The sequence below is a fragment of the Wyeomyia smithii genome, chromosome 2 (genome assembly GCF_029784165.1).
Source record: "Wyeomyia smithii strain HCP4-BCI-WySm-NY-G18 chromosome 2, ASM2978416v1, whole genome shotgun sequence".
NCBI classification, from domain to species: Eukaryota; Metazoa; Arthropoda; class Insecta; order Diptera; family Culicidae; genus Wyeomyia; species Wyeomyia smithii.
In genome coordinates, this window is record NC_073695.1 from 4,094,821 (window position 1) to 4,114,235 (window position 19,415).

The 19,415-nt window shown below is 41.6% G+C and overlaps 1 protein-coding gene across 1 annotated transcript in view; it reads right to left on the reverse strand.

Annotated features, from left to right (window-relative positions):
* The window catches only part of LOC129725556 (serine/threonine-protein kinase N), a 162,430-nt gene extending 147,839 nt beyond the window's left edge, over positions 1-14,591 (reverse strand). The window contains exon 1 of the mRNA XM_055681545.1: positions 13,653-14,591. Coding sequence (XP_055537520.1) covers positions 13,653-13,673 — 21 coding nt within the window. The 5' untranslated portion in view covers positions 13,674-14,591. The remainder of the gene's footprint in view (positions 1-13,652) is intronic.
* Positions 14,592-19,415: the final 4,824 nt, after the last annotated feature.

The following is a 19,415-nucleotide window of genomic DNA, read 5'->3' on the forward strand; positions in this document are numbered from 1 at the left end:
AGCATCTCAATGGCAACATGCGCAGGGTTGCAGGCAAGCTAAACAGTTTATCTACCCTAACCCTACGGTTACCAAACGGCTACTTAGTTTAACTCGTAGTGAACTACGCATCATCACGGGACTTCTCACTGGACACTGTCCTGCTTTTTATCTTTCAAAGAAAATCGGCAAAGTCCTAACCGACTATTGTCGCTTTTGCAACGCTGAACCTGAGAGCTCAGCGCATTTGCTTTGCTTTTGCGGGGCTCTTGCTTCATCGAGGTTTAACTTCTTTGGAAGTTACCTCTCAACTCCATACCAGGTATGGAGCACCAATCCCAAAACGGTCACAGGTTTCATCAACCATGTAGTTCCGGATTGGGGCACAGGCTTACAACCAACTAGCTCAACTCCATCAATGAGTTCGAGCATCTTGTAATCTGTGTAAAGCAATCGGGACCAGCCACAAAAGACAAACATTCCTGTCGCAGTCGCGCTTTCTACCCAATGCCCTTCAGGCATACAAAAAAAAAAAAAAAAAAAACGGGAACGTTTTTCCCAAAAAATGCACAATTTTTTTGCGGCAAAATGTAACTGTATGTTCAAAAAGCGATCGTTCAAGGACCGGCGAATTGAATAACGAAAATTTAAAAAAAAAAAGATGAAGGAAATCGGTTCAGTAGTTTTTCCGCAATCAGGATCACGGCAGTCATTTTTCGGAAAACACTATTCCGAGATAATCGCGTGTAAAGTTTCATGTTTAGCTTATGCGGCCGTGGCGAGGCGCGCTGCAAATCGCTCTAACTTTCTTCCTATTGCTCAGATCTTTATGAAAATTTGTGGAAATGTTCCCAAGATGTTGTATTTGAAGATAATACAATAAAAAAAATTTCGGTTTTTTGAAAACTAAAAAGGTATATAACCCCTTAAATAAAATGTTTCAGTTTCATCCGGCTTCCTATTCGTCCTCTTATTTATTGAATTCATTCCCCTTACATGTATGGTCTATTCAATATTTCGTGCATTCAGTTTTCTGGTTTAGATCAAATTTCAGTCGCATCTTCAAAATTTCGAGTACGCCAGACTTTATACCCAGTGACTATAATCGGCGTACTCGAAATTTTAACTTTATACCTAGTGAATATGGACATTATTTTTTTGCGGTGACGGAATTGACGAAAGCCAACCCGTTTGCAATAAATAGTCCATTTTAGACTTAAGTCGAACTGGAGTAGATCAGTCGCTTCGGAAGGCTAATTAATAGCCTATTGTTTATTATCAATAAATTGATTTGTAGGCAAAGGCACTGGCCGAATTCTTAAACCTATGTGTGTATAAATGTGCATAACCGGGGTTGCCAATATCATTTATGAATAATTCGGAAAAATGTTGAAAATGAAACTGGAAAAATACTGGATCCTTGATTCATGCTCAAAGAATTTTACAAGGTAAAATTTATTTATGTGCTTTAATAAATTATGCTTGAGATGAGTTTTTTTCAAAAAGTTATTGAGTCGAGTGTCAGTTTAGATTATATACTTATAATCGCATTATATAGTAATTTTGTCTCAGGTTTCAATCATACAAATTTAGTAATCTTGCGACTAGGATAGGTTTTTATTTACAGATTTAAAAAAACGATGGGAACTAAAACTTACGACAGAAGAATAAGTTGAACTAAGTGCTTCTTCGACTCTTGTACAAATCCTTTTTGTATAGAAAAAATCGATCGCATATGAAACGTGCCGAATTCGACAGCTCAACTTGATGCATTTATCGGTGTGACATTCTCCAATTGTTTAAGCTTATCATGATGTACGAATGTTCAACTGATTGGAAATTCTTAAATAATTGTTGTTTTTTTTTTGTAAACCGTTAAATTGGATAAAAATACCGAATAAAAATGTTTTGTTGTCGAATTTTTTTTAGGTTAGCAAAACATAACCAGGATGGCGAAAAAGTTTTTAAAATTGAATACCCTGATATTCTCTGAAATATGACATTTCTAGAGAAACATTTCAAAAGGTCCTATCTGCTTTTACCGATTTTTTGATCGATCACTTTCATTCAATTACCACAACTTAATAAACACCTTTTCCGGCACGTTATTTGCACAAGTTGATAGCGGAGGGATCACTCTAGCCTTCTGAACGAAAACCACACTTGAGAGAGTTACTAAAGCTGAGTCATTACCAAAATGAAATTACGCTTCGGAAAAACGATGAAAGCAGATAGGACCTTTTGAAATGTTTGTCGAGATTTGTTTGATTTCTCTGATACTTTTCAGCATGTAGCCCAAACAGTAACATAGATGAACGCAACTTTAAAATCCCGATGATAAAAAAAACGATCGGAAATGCAACCAAACAATAGAGGTACCGCATCAACTTTTTATATTGAACAAAGAGACGTTGAGAAACCGCGTCTCGGTAAAATTTTTTTCACTGTTTTTTTTTTTTAGTTTTCCCTCATATTCCTTGATCTCCCCAATCGAAAAATGAATTCCCAAATTTTCCAGGTGTTTCCCGGTTTTCGCCACCCTGAGAACAATAGAAATAATAGAAATAAGATTGAATTCGACTCCAGCATTCAACGAGCATCAATGAGTGCTTACAGGAATGACGATATGGTCTAGTAGAGATGAATGAGATTTAAAATAAAGTCTTTTAAATATACAGCCCTAGGGATTGTATGAAATGGTGATGTAGGATCAAATGTATATATTGTATGCTGCGATAAACTGTTCATAGGCAACACTCGTTATTGTAAAACTAACGATGCATGAAAACATGAAAATATTACATTAGTAGTAGTTGCGAAAATTCTCATAACTCTTATCTTCAAGCATCTATAGTTATGAAAAGAACCGACTCCATAATCTTCTGTATGAAATTTGTGCTACAGAACGTTGATGATCGCACCATCGGTTACATTGAATTTTTTGCTTGACCGCGCATAATAAAGTTTGCTCTCCGCTGTGCCCTCCAGTAGCCGGCCAGCTAAATATTCTGCAGCGTACGATGGTAACTGTAGCTGCCGTATGCAAAATAAAGGTAACATGTTCCGCAGGGCCTGGAAGATGACTCGTATGCAGCTCTCGTTTCTCAATGTCGCGTACCTCTAACAGCTATACTCCACTCGCTATTGTGTGACAAACTAGACTGAAGCTGAATTTTCTACACGCAGTCTTTTGTATCGAGTACAGCGTAAATGTTTGTCGTTAGGGCGTGGCCACGCAGCTAAGAGAAAGAGTAACAAAACAAAACACCTTCGATATTACTGAGTGATTTTCATAAGCACCAAAAGAAAGTTTTTGCTTTCCCGATACGAAAATCACTCTGGTTGTTAGGTTAACTAATTTTCGTTACTAATATATGACTGATAACGGTGTTCGAGTGGGCACAAAGAAACAATTAAACCGGAAAATCACTCAATTTAGCAGTGAAAATTCTGATAAAGAGGGTTATATCTTGCTGTGATACACTATGCATAGGCAACACTACCGTTTGTCTTTGGTGCGCCCTGGTCGTTATTGTAAAAATGATTATTGAGAAAAAGATGAACATTTCACACTAGTAGTAGTTGTGAAAATTCTCATAACTCTTATTTTCAAGCATTTATAGTTCTGAAAAGAACCGATTCCATAATCTTCAGCTCGAATTGTGTGCTACAGAACGCTGATGATCGCACCACCACCGGTATATTTTGTTGGCCGCGCATAAAATTTGATCTCCGCTGTTCCTCTCAAAATATCATGCAGCGTACGATGTGCCTGTTGCTGCCGTATGCAAAATAAAACCGAACCGATTCCATAATCTTCACGTGTGCTATAGAACGCTGATGATCGCACCAACGGTAGCTTTGAATATTTTGCAGCTCACGTTTCCTAATGTCGCGTACCACTAACAGCTATACTCTACTAGCTGTTATCCGACAAACTAGAATGAAGCTGAATTTTCAACATGCAATCTTTTGTATCGAGTTGAGCGTAAATTTTTGCATTGAAGGCATGGGCACGCAGTTTCGAGAAAGAGAAACGAAACAAAACACTTTACTGAGTCAGAATATGTAGGCAAGGGATGTTATTCCGTCCATGTTATTGTTATCCGTGCTCGGGAAGCAAGGCAATAGCAAGGAAAATGTATGGGAAAGCTTGACCTTGGAACTTTTCATGTTTTTTCACCATTAAGCAGTAAAGCAACAATGTTAAACATTATATCAAATAATTGTCACATTCCACGTCGAACACTCGACAGAAACGGAAGTGCAAAGTGGTCGTTCTATTACAATCCGGTCCGTGTGTACGAATAGCCAAACAAAAGAGTGTCTTATTCAAGGCCATCAGTTGACAGTCGAGTCCGTGTCGCTGTGCTGAGTGATCTCACACCCGGCTCACTGCTGGTGGCTGTATTGGTGCTGCTGTACTGGTGCTGCTGGCTGCTTTGGGTGCAGCTTCGAACGATCGGACAACCACTGCTGGAAGGAAGAAGTAAAGAGGTACGTGTTCTTGTCGGCGCTAGTGCGCTACATTTAGCGCAATGGATATAGATCCCTCGCCTCCCGTGCCACCATCCCCGAACCCCCCTGACCCTGACCCTTCTGTTACCCCCTCCCCTGTTCATTCTCCAGTCCCCCCTCGCCCCAGGCTTTACCCGGACGGATCTCAACAGGGCAGCTATACTGTTTATTTTCGTCCAAAGGCAGGAGTGAATTCAAAGCGATTAAACATACTGCAAATTTCTAAAGACCTGACGAAGGGGTACAAGGCCGTGACCGAAATTTCCAAGGTCCGACCTAACAAGCTCCGTGTCGTGGTCAGTGATCTGACACAGGCCAATGCTATCGCTTGCTCTGAGCTCTTCACACGCGAGTATCGCGTTTACATACCCGCACGAGACGTGGAGATCGACGGTGTCATAACCGATTCGAGTCTGTCTGTCGAGTGTATCCTAAAAAGCGCAACCGGTTGCTTCAAAAATACCGAAATACAGGCGAAGATTTTGGAGCAAGTGTGGGGAGACTCATGCGGAAGATTCTTGCAGTGTTAATGCTGAAAAATGTATTCACTGTGGGGAAAACCAGCATGAGCTCTCCACATGCCCGGTGTACATGCAGCGCAGAGATAAAATCAAGCGGTCACTTAAGGAGCGTTCAAAGCGTTCTTACGCTGAGATGCTGAAGAAGACCGTGACCACTTCTACCATAACATCGAACCCCTTTGATCTGTTGCCCTCCGATGAAACCGATTCTGACGATTCATCAGCGGGAACATCTTATGCCAATCCTGGGGAGTCTAGGAAGAGGAAAAATGTTTCTTCTCCTAAACTTCCCCGTAAAGGTCCTAAGATTTCCCAAAGTGTAATGAAAAGTACGAACAAACCAAACAGTGCTGCGGAAAAACCGAAGCAAACTCCTCCTGGGCTTGCAAATTTGAAGTCCCAGAAGGAGTTCCCAGCACTGCCAGGAACATCTAAAACCCCAGTTGTTCCTTTTGCACATCCAGTTGATGAAACAAACTCTGGATTATTGAAATTTTCTGACATTGTGGACTGGATTTTTGAAAATTTCAATATACCCGATCCAATTAAAATTTTTCTTACAGCATTCCTCCCAACAGTTAGATCATTTTTGAAGCAGTTGACTGCCCAATGGCCCCTCCTTGCAGCGATTGTATCCTTCGATGCCTAATTCAACTGCGTATATGAAGGATTCTATCTCTGTCTTACAGTGGAATTGTAGAAGTATTTTACCAAAAATTGTTTCGTTTAAAGTTTTGATAAATAAAAACAAATGCGATGCATTTTCCCTTTGTGAAACTTGGCTTACTTCAAATATTGATCTCAACTTCCATGATTTTAATATTATTCGCCTTGATCGAGACACCCCATATGGAGGACTACTTTTAGGGATTAAAAAGTGCTATTCTTTCTATCGTATTAACCTCCCCTCGATTCCAGGCATCGAAGTTGTCGCATGTCAAATGACAATACAAGGTAAAGAGCTTTGTATTGCCTCAATATATATTCCTCCCAGAGCACAGGTTGGGCAACGGCTGCTCTTTGATTTAATAGAACTTCTACCCTCACCACGTTTGATTTTGGGAGACTTCAACTCTCATGGCGTGGCTTGGGGTTCCCCATACAATGATAACCGCTCCTCTTTAATCTATAACCTTTGCGATGACTTCGACATGACTATTTTAAACAACGGTGAAATGACACGTATATCGAAACCTCCAGCGCGCCCAAGCACTTTGGATCTATCCTTATGTTCGATGTTACTACGGTTGGATTGCACATGGAAGGTAATCCTTGATCCTCACGGTAGCGACCATTTGCCTATTCTTATTTCAATTAATAACGGGTCGACTCGCATGCGACCAGTTGACATTCCGTATGACCTCACACGGAATGTCGATTGGAAGTTATACGAGAAAATGATTTCAAAAGCGGTCGAGTCGATTCAACATCATCCACCACTTGAAGAATACAACATCCTCGCGGGCTTGATTCTTGACGCCGCGTTGCAAGCCCAAACAAGAAATATCCCGGCCTAACGATCAAAGAACGGCCTCCCACTCCGTGGTGGGACCAAGAGTGCTCCGATGTCTACACGCAAAGATCCGACGCGTTTAAGGCCTACCAGAAGGGAGGTATACCTGGCGACTATTTACGGTATTCGGAGCTTAATACCAAGCTTAAAAGTTTGGCTAAAGTAAAGAAACGCGGATATTGGCGTCGGTTCGTGAACGAGACGTCGAGGGAGACATCGATGAGCACTCTTTGGAACACAGCCCGAAGAATGCGGAATCGCGTAACGGTCAACGAAAGCGAGGAGTCTTCAAGTCGGTGGATATTTGATTTTGCCAGGAAAGTATGTCCGGACGCTGTTCCTGAGCAAAACATTGTTCACGATGCGTCTCCGGGCCACGACGCGATAGAATCACCTTTTACGATGGCAGAGTTTTCAGTTGCCCTCCTGTCCTGTAACAATAACGCGCCTGGGTTAGATAGAATCAAATTCAACTTGTTGAAGAATCTACCCGGCAATGCCAAGAGGCGCTTGTTGAACTTGTTCAATAAGTTCCTGGAGCAAAACATTGTACCGCAGGATTGGAGGCAAGTGAAGGTGATCGCCATCCAAAAACCAGGGAAACCAGCTTCTGATCACAACTCTTATAGGCCGATTGCAATGCTATCCTGTATCCGGAAATTGATGGAAAAAATGATACTCCGTCGTTTAGACCATTGGGTCGAATTAAATGGTCTACTATCAGATACTCAATTTGGCTTCCGCCGTGCCAAAGGGACGAATGGTTGTCTTGCGTTGCTTTCAACAGATATTCAGCTGGCGTATGCTCGCAAAGAACAAATGGCGTCTGCGTTCTTGGACATTAAGGGGGCTTTTGATTCCGTTTCTATTGACATTCTTTCGGGTAAACTTCACCGACAAGGATTTTCTCCAATTTTGAACAATTTTTTGCACAATTTGTTGTCCGAAAAGCACATGCATTTTACGCATGGCGATTTGGCAACTTTTCGCATTAGCTACATGGGTCTTCCCCAGGGCTCATGTTTAAGCCCCCTTCTTTACAACTTTTATGTAAATGACATCGACGAATGTCTGGCAAATTCATGCACGATAAGACAACTTGCAGACGACAGTGTAATCTCTGTTACAGGAGCCAAAGCTGCCGATTTGCAAGGACCATTGCAAGATACCTTGGACAATTTGTCTGCTTGGGCTTTACAGCTAGGTATCGAATTCTCTCCGGAGAAGACTGAGATAGTAGTTTTTTCTAGGAAGCATGAACCTGCTCAGCTTCAAACACAATTAATGGGTAAAACGATTTCTCAGGTTTTGATACACAAATATCTTGGTGTCTGGTTCGACTCTAAAGGCACCTGGGGTTGTCACGTGAGGTATCTGATGAAAAAATGTCAACAAAGAGTGAATTTTCTTCGTACAATAACCGGACAATGGTGGGGAGCCCATCCAGGAGACCTTATAAGGCTTTACCAAACAACGATATTGTCTGTTATTGAATACGGGTGTTTCTGCTTCCGCTCCGCAGCAAACACACATTTGATCAAACTGGAGCGAATACAATATCGTTGTTTGCGTATCGCCTTAGGTTGCATGCAGTCGACCCATACGATGAGTTTGGAGGTTTTAGCTGGAGTACTACCATTGAAAAACCGCTTCTGGAGCCTGTCTTCTCGTATTCTAATCAAATGTGAGGTCTTGAACCGTCCCGTGATTGAAAATTTTGAAAGGTTAATCGAACTTAATTCTCAAACCCGTTTTATGACATTGTATTTCAATCACATGTCCCAAAATATTAACCCTTCTTCGAATATTCCAAATCGTGTCGACTTATCAAATACTTCTGATTCTACTGTGTTTTTCGATACATCCATGATAGAAGAAACTCGTGGAATCCCGGATCATTTACGCGTGCAGCAGATCCCTAAAATTTTTTCCAATAAATATCGAAACATCAACTGCGACAATATGTACTACACTGACGGATCACTTCTTGATGAGTCCACTGGCTTCGGTATCTTCAATAACAATTTAACCGTCTCCCATAAGCTCGATAATCCTGCTTCTGTTTACGTCGCAGAATTAGCTGCAATTCAGTACACCCTAGGGATTATCGAAAAAATGCCCACGGACCATTATTTCATCTTTACGGACAGTCTCAGTTCCATTGAGACTCTCCGATCGATGAAAGATGTTAAGCACTCTCCGTATTTCCTGGGGAAAATACGGGAACATCTGAGTGCTTTATCCGCAAAATCTACTCAGATTACCTTAGCGTGGGTCCCTTCTCATTGCTCGATACCGGGTAATGAGAAAGCGGACTCTTTGGCTAAGGTGGGCGCAACAAACGGTGATATTTATGTAAGACCAATTGCCTTTAATGAATTTTTCGCATTTGTACGTCAGAATACGATCATCAGTTGGCAAAATTCTTGGACCAAGGGGGAACTGGGAAGGTGGTTACATTCCATAATCCCCAAGGTATCGACGAACCCGTGGTTCAAGGGGTTGGATGTAGGTCGGGATTTCATTTGCGTGATGTCCCGGCTTATGTCCAATCACTATAGATTTGACGCGCATCTCCGTCGTGTTGGGCTCGGGGAAAGTGGTATCTGTGCCTGTGGTGAAGGTTATCACGACATAGAGCACGTTGTTTGGTCATGCCCTGTACACCGTGACGCCAGGTCTAGATTAATAGCTTCCCTGCAGGCCGAAGGTAGGCAGCCGGCTGTTCCTGTTCGTGATGTCTTGGCGAGTCGTGACCTATCCTACATGTCCCTTATATACGTTTTCCTGAAATCCATCCACGCCCCAGTTTAGTCCTATCCCCTTCCGCCTACATCCAACCAAACGACAAGAACACGTTAAGACCCCGGATCCGGAAACAGCAATCAGACCCGCACGATACTCTCAAGACCCGATGGAAACAACCCAATATGCCAGTCCGTAATATCTTGGCCCAGCAGCGGAACAAATTTAATATGCTGCTTACCTATGGCAATGAAAACCATCAAACAGCAATCCTGTGCTTTTAATGCAAAATATTCTAGCTTCAAGTTAGATTTAGTTTCAGCTCGTAGTCGGCAGCGAGGATAAAAAATTTGCTTTTAGTTATTAAGATACTTTAGAAAGTAAGCTACCAGATATAATTGGCGCCGTTAAACATTGAATTGTATTTGTGCCGTGTCAAATAAACTATAGATGAAGAAAAAAAAAAAATTGTCACACATTTTATCTATCCACCGACTTATAAATGACTAAGAACTGCTTTAACTGCAATAAACCTGGACAGCTAATTGTCCGCAGAAGCAATCAACGAAAAACAAAAGTAAGGCACTTTGTGCGATGTTGGCTGTTGGCAGACGAGAAGAAGACGAATAGTATTTTGATTCAGCTGCGATGCGAGTAGTCATATGACCAGAAATGACGATGGCTTTTAGAAACAACAAATGTCGGTGAGTTCAATCGACACGGCGATTTGCAATGAAATCAGTTGCAAAAGGATTCGTCGAACTAGATCTCAAAGAAGGCAGTATCAGTGTTCAGGATGTGTTGCTTGTTCCTGATTTGGCAACCAGTTTGTTGTCAATCAGCAAGATTTGCAAGAAAGGATTGACGGTTGTGTTCACGGCAACGAAATGTGAAGTCCTGGATGAAGACGGTGACGTTATTGCATGAGGAGCGGAAGATGGGCTGTATCGGCTGCACCAGAGGAAGACAGAGAAAAATCAACCACTGGGTACCTATTCAAGAAGATGGGAGGAGCTATTTCGTGGAGCGTGAAACGGCAGTCCTGCGTGGCTCTATTATCCTGTGAAGCGTAATTCATCGCGCTATCCCGAACCACTCAAGAAGCGCTCTGGTGGAAGCAACTGCTTCGACAAATCAATGATGAGCAGTCCATACCAATGCATTGTGATAATCAATCCGCAATATGTATGACTCGCAATGATGGTTGCAATCCCCGAACTAAACATGTGTCCATCCGTTACCAGTTTGTGAAGAACGTAGTAGGGAAAGGTGATATCAAGCTCCATTACATTCCAACACACGAACAACCGGCTGACGGATTTACGAAAGCTTTGGCAAAACAAAAACACATTCAATTTAAGATTTTGACAGGGATCGTAGGTTAAGGAGGAGTGTTGGAGAATAACCTCCGATCGTAGTAACTCACAACCAATACTGCGATGTTCTGGTTATCCTTAGTAACCGTTATTCACTTGTAATAAGCAGTAGCAATAATGTAATAAGCAGTAGCAATAAATTTGTTCAGACTTCGACCAGTTCACAAGTGTTTTATTTCCACTCTACAAGTACATGGCGTTATCGCACGCGGAAATTCATCGGTTGTCGGTGAGGATCAAATCTAGACCAGCTGGGTCTAGACGTTACCAACTACGCAAGCAAGACCGACGCCAACTTTTTTTTTTGGTTTCACAGAATTTCGAAAAATTGTACTCTGTTTATAATAGCAAAATTCTACCCTTCACTCAGCAGAAATAAACAAAATTATCATTTTGGGCGAATGGTTTTTCCGCAAATCAGTCGTTTATGCATTCAGCTTGTACGGCTTTTTGCTGCTAAATGATAATCACAAACAAGATCTTAATACGCATATTCGCGGGTACTTAAAATATTATATATAATAATCTGATTGTGTTTTGTGTTGATATTTACGATGATACATGCTTGCGAAAATCGAAAACTGTGTCGTTTAGAAGAACTTCTGTTGACCCGCTTTATCAGAAGGAATTTACCCTCATAGGAGAAAAAAAACCAGAACAATTAAATATCCCCTACTTTTATTTGATGTTTGAGTTTCTCCGACTGTGTGGCACCCCAATTGACGCCCACGTTCGACTGTAGCAACACGACGACAAAAGCATGACCAGAATAGCAAAAAAACTAACAGCAGTGGCTAAAGCTTCTGTTCGCGTGCGAACTCCAATCGTCTGAACAAGCTGTCTTCACTTAGATATCGAGAAAACGATTCCGATAGCATCTATCTAGTTTTACCAGCCGGCTTCGTAGCTTCGTTTAGTATGGGGGATGTTTTTCATCAAAGTCGAGCTCGTTTATCGCAGAACGACGGCTCACCGATAAGACCGGATTAGTGATAAGACGAGCACACACACAAAAGAGGTGCAGCTTTTCCAGTTCCAGCCGTTCTTATGTTAAACGGCACGTCGTGCAGCAGCACTCCTTACTAGGCAAGCTGTTTGACTGGTAGGAATAACTATTTTAGGAAACATTTTGCGTTCATCTTATATCTAGGAGTAAAATTAAATTATGTTTGATTGATGACTTCATCTTCAGGTGCTTGTGCGCTTCCGAGAAGATATCTTACTAAGCCAATAAAGAGGAACTTTTTTTTGCAACGATCAGCGGAATATGTACGCAACGCCGCCGTCATCGTCGTGAGTTGGATAATAATCTGCCGTAATGCCGTCTCCGAAGCAATATCATTTTTATCTGCCATCTGGGTTTTGTCTGCATCCTGTCCGCTTCGCTGACTGCAGCTGAAAATAATGGCTTCTTGTCTTGAATGCGAGAAACCGCGCGCTCGCCACAGGCACAGGGTTATACGTCATGGTGTCACTGTGCGGAATCTAATACCAGCAGCATCCCTTCTTCGAAAAAACAAACAGTAGGATCCTAACTGCGGCCGCTCTAATCGACATCGTCAGACGGCATTAAAATTCCGTATGCGGCAAGACGCCAAATTTGGCACGCGTCGACGTTTCGGGTTCAACGGTAAGGCGCGGCGGTGAGGTTCGAATTTGAATAATCAACAGAGTACACCTCGGGGTGGTGTTTTGCGTTATTCAATAAACGTTCGGTTCCGGTGTGTGGACCGAAAAAGCCGGTCACTGAGAGTCCTCTGGATACTTTGCTAGCGCTTTCTGCGGGCAGAGAAAGATTAGCATGATAGCAAACACTCGACGGTGGCACTGAACGGCGAATCGTGGTTCCCATAATTTGCTAATATACTTATACGACCACTAACTTTCGGTAGATTCAATGATGCGAAATCGATTTCCGCTGAAGTTTGCGTCGTGTTCACTGAATTTGCATAAGCATCCGAAATTAGTAAAAGCGTTATGTAGCTGTGTAGTCTCGACAAACGAACGAAAGCGAAACGTTTTTGCTGGTCTTTTTTTGTAAATATTTTGGAAAGTTTCAGTTCTCTAATATTTGATCAATGAGTTTCAAACCGTTCGGAAGGGAAAAACGATTTTGATGAGAGTTAGGCAAAAACTAAGCAGAAAATACTTAAAATTATATGTATAAGCAAATGTCATTTCTTAACATGGAGTAAACAGAGAGTTATAATTAGGGACCCAAAAAGTTTTGTTATAACCACTGCGACTATTATTTGATCTATTGTGGTCATCAACCATACAACTCAGATTCTTCAGATATAACCCATTTGTTAAATAAATTTATGAGTTTATTTTGAAGATCATTTGAGGATATCCTCCACCCCCTAACGAAAAATCCTGCGCTCGGCTATGTATCTGAAAGTTAAGATCAGGTTACAAAATTAAGTCGATTATCTCATGAGGTGTGTTGTTTAGTAAAAAAAAACATCGTTAGGAAAATATACTATTTAATTGAGGAATACGCTCGCAGCACCAGCGTAATCTGAATCATCCGGGAGCAGTAGCAATTTAGTTAAACGTTCAACCGATGTTATACTTTCTCCAACAGGCCACTTCCACACGCAAGATCGCATGAATGGAAAAACGCACACCTGTCAACGTGACCCTCTTAAACAAGCCGCGAAAACGGGATCCGGACAGGAGGGAACACGGTTTCTGCACACAAGGGCAATAGGTTCTTGAAACATTAAATGACGACAATCAGACGAGATCGTCTCTCACCACCTCCTACTCGAAAACGGACGCTAGGGAATTCTGTGCGGCCCACAAAGCTGTGACCTTCCGCAGAAAAATAAAACCATGATTTTTTCCGTGTGGTTTTTCATTCAGCTCAAATTGCTCTCAACACCAGCCGACCAAGTTTACGTCAGCATTGGCTTAGCGGTTTGCGTCCAGTCCGGCTATCTTCCCTGACAATCGGCAAGGTGAATCGTATCTATACATAAACAACCGTGATCGTACCTGATAATACGAATCCGCCATTTTGAGATTGTAGTTCCGCTCTGCTCCTCTGCTAGTTGAGCGCTGCTGCTGTTCGACCTGCAAATTCCTTCACTTTTGTCACTCTGGTTCCCAACGAGGGTTAAAATATTTTCACACACCGGGAATCCACAATCGTTTTGCACCTCGTCAAAAACAACGAAAAACCGGGAGCTCGATCGCAACCGACCGGAGCAAACACTTGGCTAACAAAGTAGGCTCCCTTTGCGATCGCGCAATGTTGTCACAATCGGAGCAAACCGAAAACACAACACATTTATCAAAACTTTTTTGGCTCAGCGCCGTACCGACACAAACCTGATCGCCTACACACAGCAGTAAACTTTTCCCAATCCTTTCGTGAGTGGAAAATAACCGTCACAATCCTTTTTTTTCACGCAACAAAATCAATCGATTAATTTTTGTTCCAACTATTCGCTGCTGCGAGGTACCGAGATGGTGAAGATCGCGGACATGGAACGGAATTTCTTGAACTTCCTCCCTTCAGCCCGTCACTAACCCCTCGCTAGATCTACAGTGAACTTGCCTGTGTATGAATGATGGCAACGCACACACTGTCAAACTTAGTAGATACTGGATGAAACACCCGAAACACGCACACGACTATTCACAGCAACGGAATATGACGGAACAAACAAGCAGTCTGACTGATCGCGAACTTGGAAGAATTTTTTTCCTCTATCCTCGTACAATTCCCTACACCGGAAACAGGAGACGCTTGTCTCAATTAACCGGATGTGGCGCAAAACTGCAATCGATTCGTTTAATTACACACCGCAGCGAACAGGCGAAACGCGGAACAGAACTAACTTCACCTCCACACCAGCGATGATGAGCAGAAAAACTGACGTTCGTCGGTTGTGTTTGAGTTTGGTTGGTCACCACATTGCACATTCCACCGTGCGAACTAGTTGTACAGCAAAAAATACACAAAGAAAGAACACCGTTGCGCTGGATATCCGAGACGATGACACACGACACGCACACGCACAAGAGGGGATAAACAAAACAACTACACGAAACTTTGACGCTTCCAGCGATTGTCATTGTTCTGTCAAGTGAAGGGAAAATAGCGGCGTTAACCCTTACGCGGCTGTTTCTCTAGTACGTCTGCTTGAGAGGTGGATTCTGCGGTTATCCAGAACGGTGCTCAACAATCAACACGGCATATGGAAGCAACGAATCACATATATGGGGCATTCCCTTCCGAAAAAAGTACCATGTATTTTGTGGTGAGAACAGAGAACGAACAATGTTTTCAGTTGTAACCATAAAAAATATAGCATTTTTACTGTGAGCTTCCAGTCGTTTTTATGTTTTTACAACTTTTTGGTTGTTGAATTCACCACTAACAATAATTTTATCATGCAAAACATTGTTAGTGATTTCTAAAAGTATGTGAAAATACCTGAATGTTTTTTATTGTTCTACTTAATGATGTTTGATGTGAAATTGATGTAGTTACAATGAAAACATAGTGAAATTATGCTATAACGCGGTATAATTATGTACAATAAGAGCAATTTTTAAGGGTATTTTTGGGATAGAAAATAAATAAAACAAACATTTTTTTAGTATATTTAATTTTGCTGAAACTTACTGAAAACATAGTGTTCTTTTTTGATAAAGAGATATTTTTATCATGAGGCTGTACGTGTGTTATTGTTGTTTTTGAAGTTGCCAAACCAAAATACAACCGAACATGAAATCTTTTAGTTTCCGATCCGGATTGTATCTAAGTTGCGACTGTTTGTACATACCAGTGGCTGTCAAAAGTTGAAAACGAACTGAAATCAGTTGATCGCAACTGTTTCGAGGATTGCCTTATATCAATTCCTCATGTTGACTCACAATTGCTGTTTCAATAGGTTCTATCCAAAAAATGTGACTGGTAAACTATAGACTTTTTTAAGAACTGATAGGTATCACGAAACCTGCTGATGTTGATGTTGCTTTTACGTGAGTTATATCAGCGGTTCCGTTAGGGTTTGCAATATTCCCGGAAATTGATTTCCCGGGAAACGGGAATAAAAAATCTCATTTCCCGGGAATTCCCGGGAACCGGGAATGGAAAAATATTCTTAGCAAAAATGATATTTCAATAAAAGTTGAATTATAAAAAGTATCTGAAAATCGTTTACAACTTCATTATCTATTCGAATAAAAAACGAATTACAAAACAAAACTTATTCAAGTTTATATCAGAGCCTCTTCGCTAATTTTTATCAAATATATTTACTGTGCCATTACACGATGCGAATTATTTTTAAAAAATAAACTGCATAATCAATCTAGTTTTAATTGGCGTAACAAACCCTTTTGTAATTGGTATCACCGTCGATTAGAGAGTAGGATTCCATGTAAGAATTTTGATTGTTCAAATAGAACGTTATTTAGCCTCTCGGTAGTTTTCTTTGGAAGACCGAGACAAACTGGAAGGAAATGATAGAATAATTAATAATCTGTTCAATATGACTCTAAATAAGTTAGTTTCAGAGCATTTGAATGTATACGTAATTAATCTAAAAGATGATTTTTTGTGTGAAATCGCGGCCACGACCCAAATTACGCTGACTGAGCTATTAAATCATTTATTTCTGGTCGCATTGATTCACGGGTTTCAAAATTTCTTAATCGATTTAATTTAATTTTTATCAATGGCAAAGAAAGAAATCACTGTTCGCTCAGTAGTGAACTAACTGTCAAAGAATGAGATTGGACGAAGCAAATATTTGCCTAATTTTTCGTTTACTGAATAAGACAGCAAATATTTTCGACAAATAACCGAAGCAAATAAATTGATAGTACTCGGCAAGTAAATATTGACCGTCATTTCAAAGAAATATTTACTTCGTATAATGCCCCTTTCAAAGCTGCTATACACTTTGACGACGTCAGTTCCGTGTTTTCATAGTATATAAAATTTTATTGCAAAATTGTATGGGAAATTATATTGAATCTTGCAAAATTTTTTGAAGAGCTCGGGAATCCCGGGATCCCGGGAATCAATATTTCTGTTCCCGGGAAAAAGTAATTCCCGGGAAATCGTTTCCGGGATTGCAAACCCTAGGTTCCGTGCTTTCTGTCAAAATTTCATTCATTAATAGAGTTCAGAAACGTCTCGTAAAATGGTCTATATTATTTTTTGTCTTTCTCCTCGAAAGGTATAGCAATCACTGAAAAAACTAAAGGTATAAAAGTGCTCCAAAGGGTCGAATGTCGTCACACTTAGATTTTGTTGCCGAGAACTATTACTTACCTTACCTAGCAGGCTATAGCCGGGGTGGCTCGTGCTGTATCAAGAAGTCGTCTCCATTCAACTCGGTTCTGGGCTGTACGGCGCCATGCTCCCAGGCGTCTAATCACTCGTAGGTCACTTTCAATCTGATCAAGCCATCGTGTACGCTGTGTTCCTCTGTTTCTGGTGCCGGAGGGGTTACTGAAAAGGGTCGTTTTAATCGGGTTGTCGTCCGGCATCCTGGCGACGTGTGCGGCCCATCGCAATCTGTTAACTTTGATCAGATGTGCAATGGGGGTCTCTCCTAGCAGCGCGTGCAGCTCATGGCTCATGTGTCTACGCCATTCTCCGTCTTCAGTCTATACTCCACCGTAGATGGTTCGCAGCACCTTCCGTTCGAAAACTCCAAGGGCGTTGAGGTCCTTTAAGAGCAGAGTTGTCGTCTCTAGCCCATAGAGGACTACCGGTCTAACTGTTGTTTTGTACAGCTTTAAATTTGTACGGCGGCGCACTCGATTGGATCTCATTATCTTACGAAGTGCAAAGTAGGCACGATTTCCCGCTTGAATGCGTTTCCGGATCTCCTTGCGGGTGTTGTTGTCAGCGGTCACCAGCGATCCTAAGTACACGAACTCGTCTACCACCTCAAGCTCATCGTCGTCTACGGTGATCCAGGGTGGGAGGCTGACATTGTTCTCCTTGGAGCCTCTTTCCTTCATATACTTAGTTTTCGACGCATTGATCAGCAGTCCAATGCGCTTAGCTTCCGCTTTCAGTCTGGTGTAGGTTTCCTCCACCGTCGCAAAGTTTCGTGCTATTATGTCGAAGTCATCAGTTAAGCTGAACCCGTTTCGTAAAAATTGTACCACTCGTGCCGATGCCCGCTCTTCGTATAACACCATCGAGGGCGATGTTAAAAAGCAAACAAGAGAGTCCATCACCTTGTCTCAATCCTCGGCATAACTCGAAGGGACTCGAGAGCATCCCCGAGACACGCACGTAACACATCACATGGTTCATGGTAGCCTTGATCAGCCGCATCAGTTTATCCAGGAAGATATCCTCGTTCTAGTGCATGATCTGCCATAGCTGTTCTCGATCAACTGTATCATAGGCTGCCTTGAAGTCGATAAAAATGTTATGCGTGGACACGTTGTACTCACGACATTTTTGCAAAATCTGTCGGATTGAAAAAATTTGGCCCGTGGTTGCGCGGGCTCCCTTGAAACCCGCCTGGTACTGCCCCGAGAACCTCCTTGTTAAAGGTGTTAGACGTTGGAATAGAACTTGGGAGAGAACCGAGAACTCAACAGCTGATAAATTCAGTGAAATGTTCTAGAAGTTTTAAGCCGAATTTTCAAGAATTTCGGCAAATGAAATGTCAATACCTGCTGGTTTACGGTAAATCGAAATATTTGCTGTTGGGAAGTTTGCCGAGATAAATTAAGTGTGTACACACTTAGATTTTATTGCCGAGAACTCAACAGCTGATAAATTCAGCGAAATGTTTTACAAGTTTTCGGTAGAATTTTTATGAACTTCGACAAATGAGATGTCATTACTTGCTGGTTCACGGTAGATCGATATATTTGCCGAATGTTCGTCAAAATATATTGCTGATATTTGTTAAAAAGTTCGCCGAGTTCGCTCAGCTGTTGGAAAGTTTGCCGAGATTAATTAAGTGTGTACACACTTAGATTTTGTTGCCGAGAACTCAATAGCTGATAAATTCAGCAAAATGTTCTGCAAGTTTTCGTCAGAATTTTCAAGAACTTCGGCAAACGAGATGTCAATACATGCTGGCTCACGGTAGATCGATATATTTGCTGAATGTTCGTTGAAATGTATTGCTGACATTTGTTAAAAACTTCACCGAGCTCGCCCAGCTGTTGGAAAGTTTGCCGAGATAAATTAAGTGTGTATATCACTCGACTCAGTTCGTCGAGCTGAGCATTTTCTCTCTCTCTCTGTGTGTGTGTGTGTGTGTGTGTGTGTGTGTGTGCGTGTGTGTGTATGTGTGTGTATGTGTGAATATGTGTATTAGAGATGGTCGGGTTTCGGGTCGGGTTCGGGTTTGTAATTTTTTAAAAGTGTCGGGTTCGGGTCTGAAAATTTGTGAAGGTGTCGGGTACGGGTCGGGTTCGGGTTTGGTGGGAAAAAAATTTTCGTGTTCGGGTTTAAAAAGGGTCGGGTTTAGATCTGAAAACCCGAAACCCGACTATATCAAATAAGCATTTTTGTAAGATAATGATGTCTAATTTCATGCAACTGTAAAAATCACTAACATTTCAATACCATTCGAGGCTTAAAGCTTCAGGGCAGCCTCAAATTGGTACAAAAAATCCACCCCTCAAAAAAAAATCTCGGGTTCGGGTCGGGTCCGGGTTTCACAGTTTCGGGCTCGTGTTTCACAAAAGTAAAATTTTCGGGCTCGGGTCGGGTTCGGGTTTGATCGAAAAAAAAGTTTCGGGTTCGGGTTTCGACCG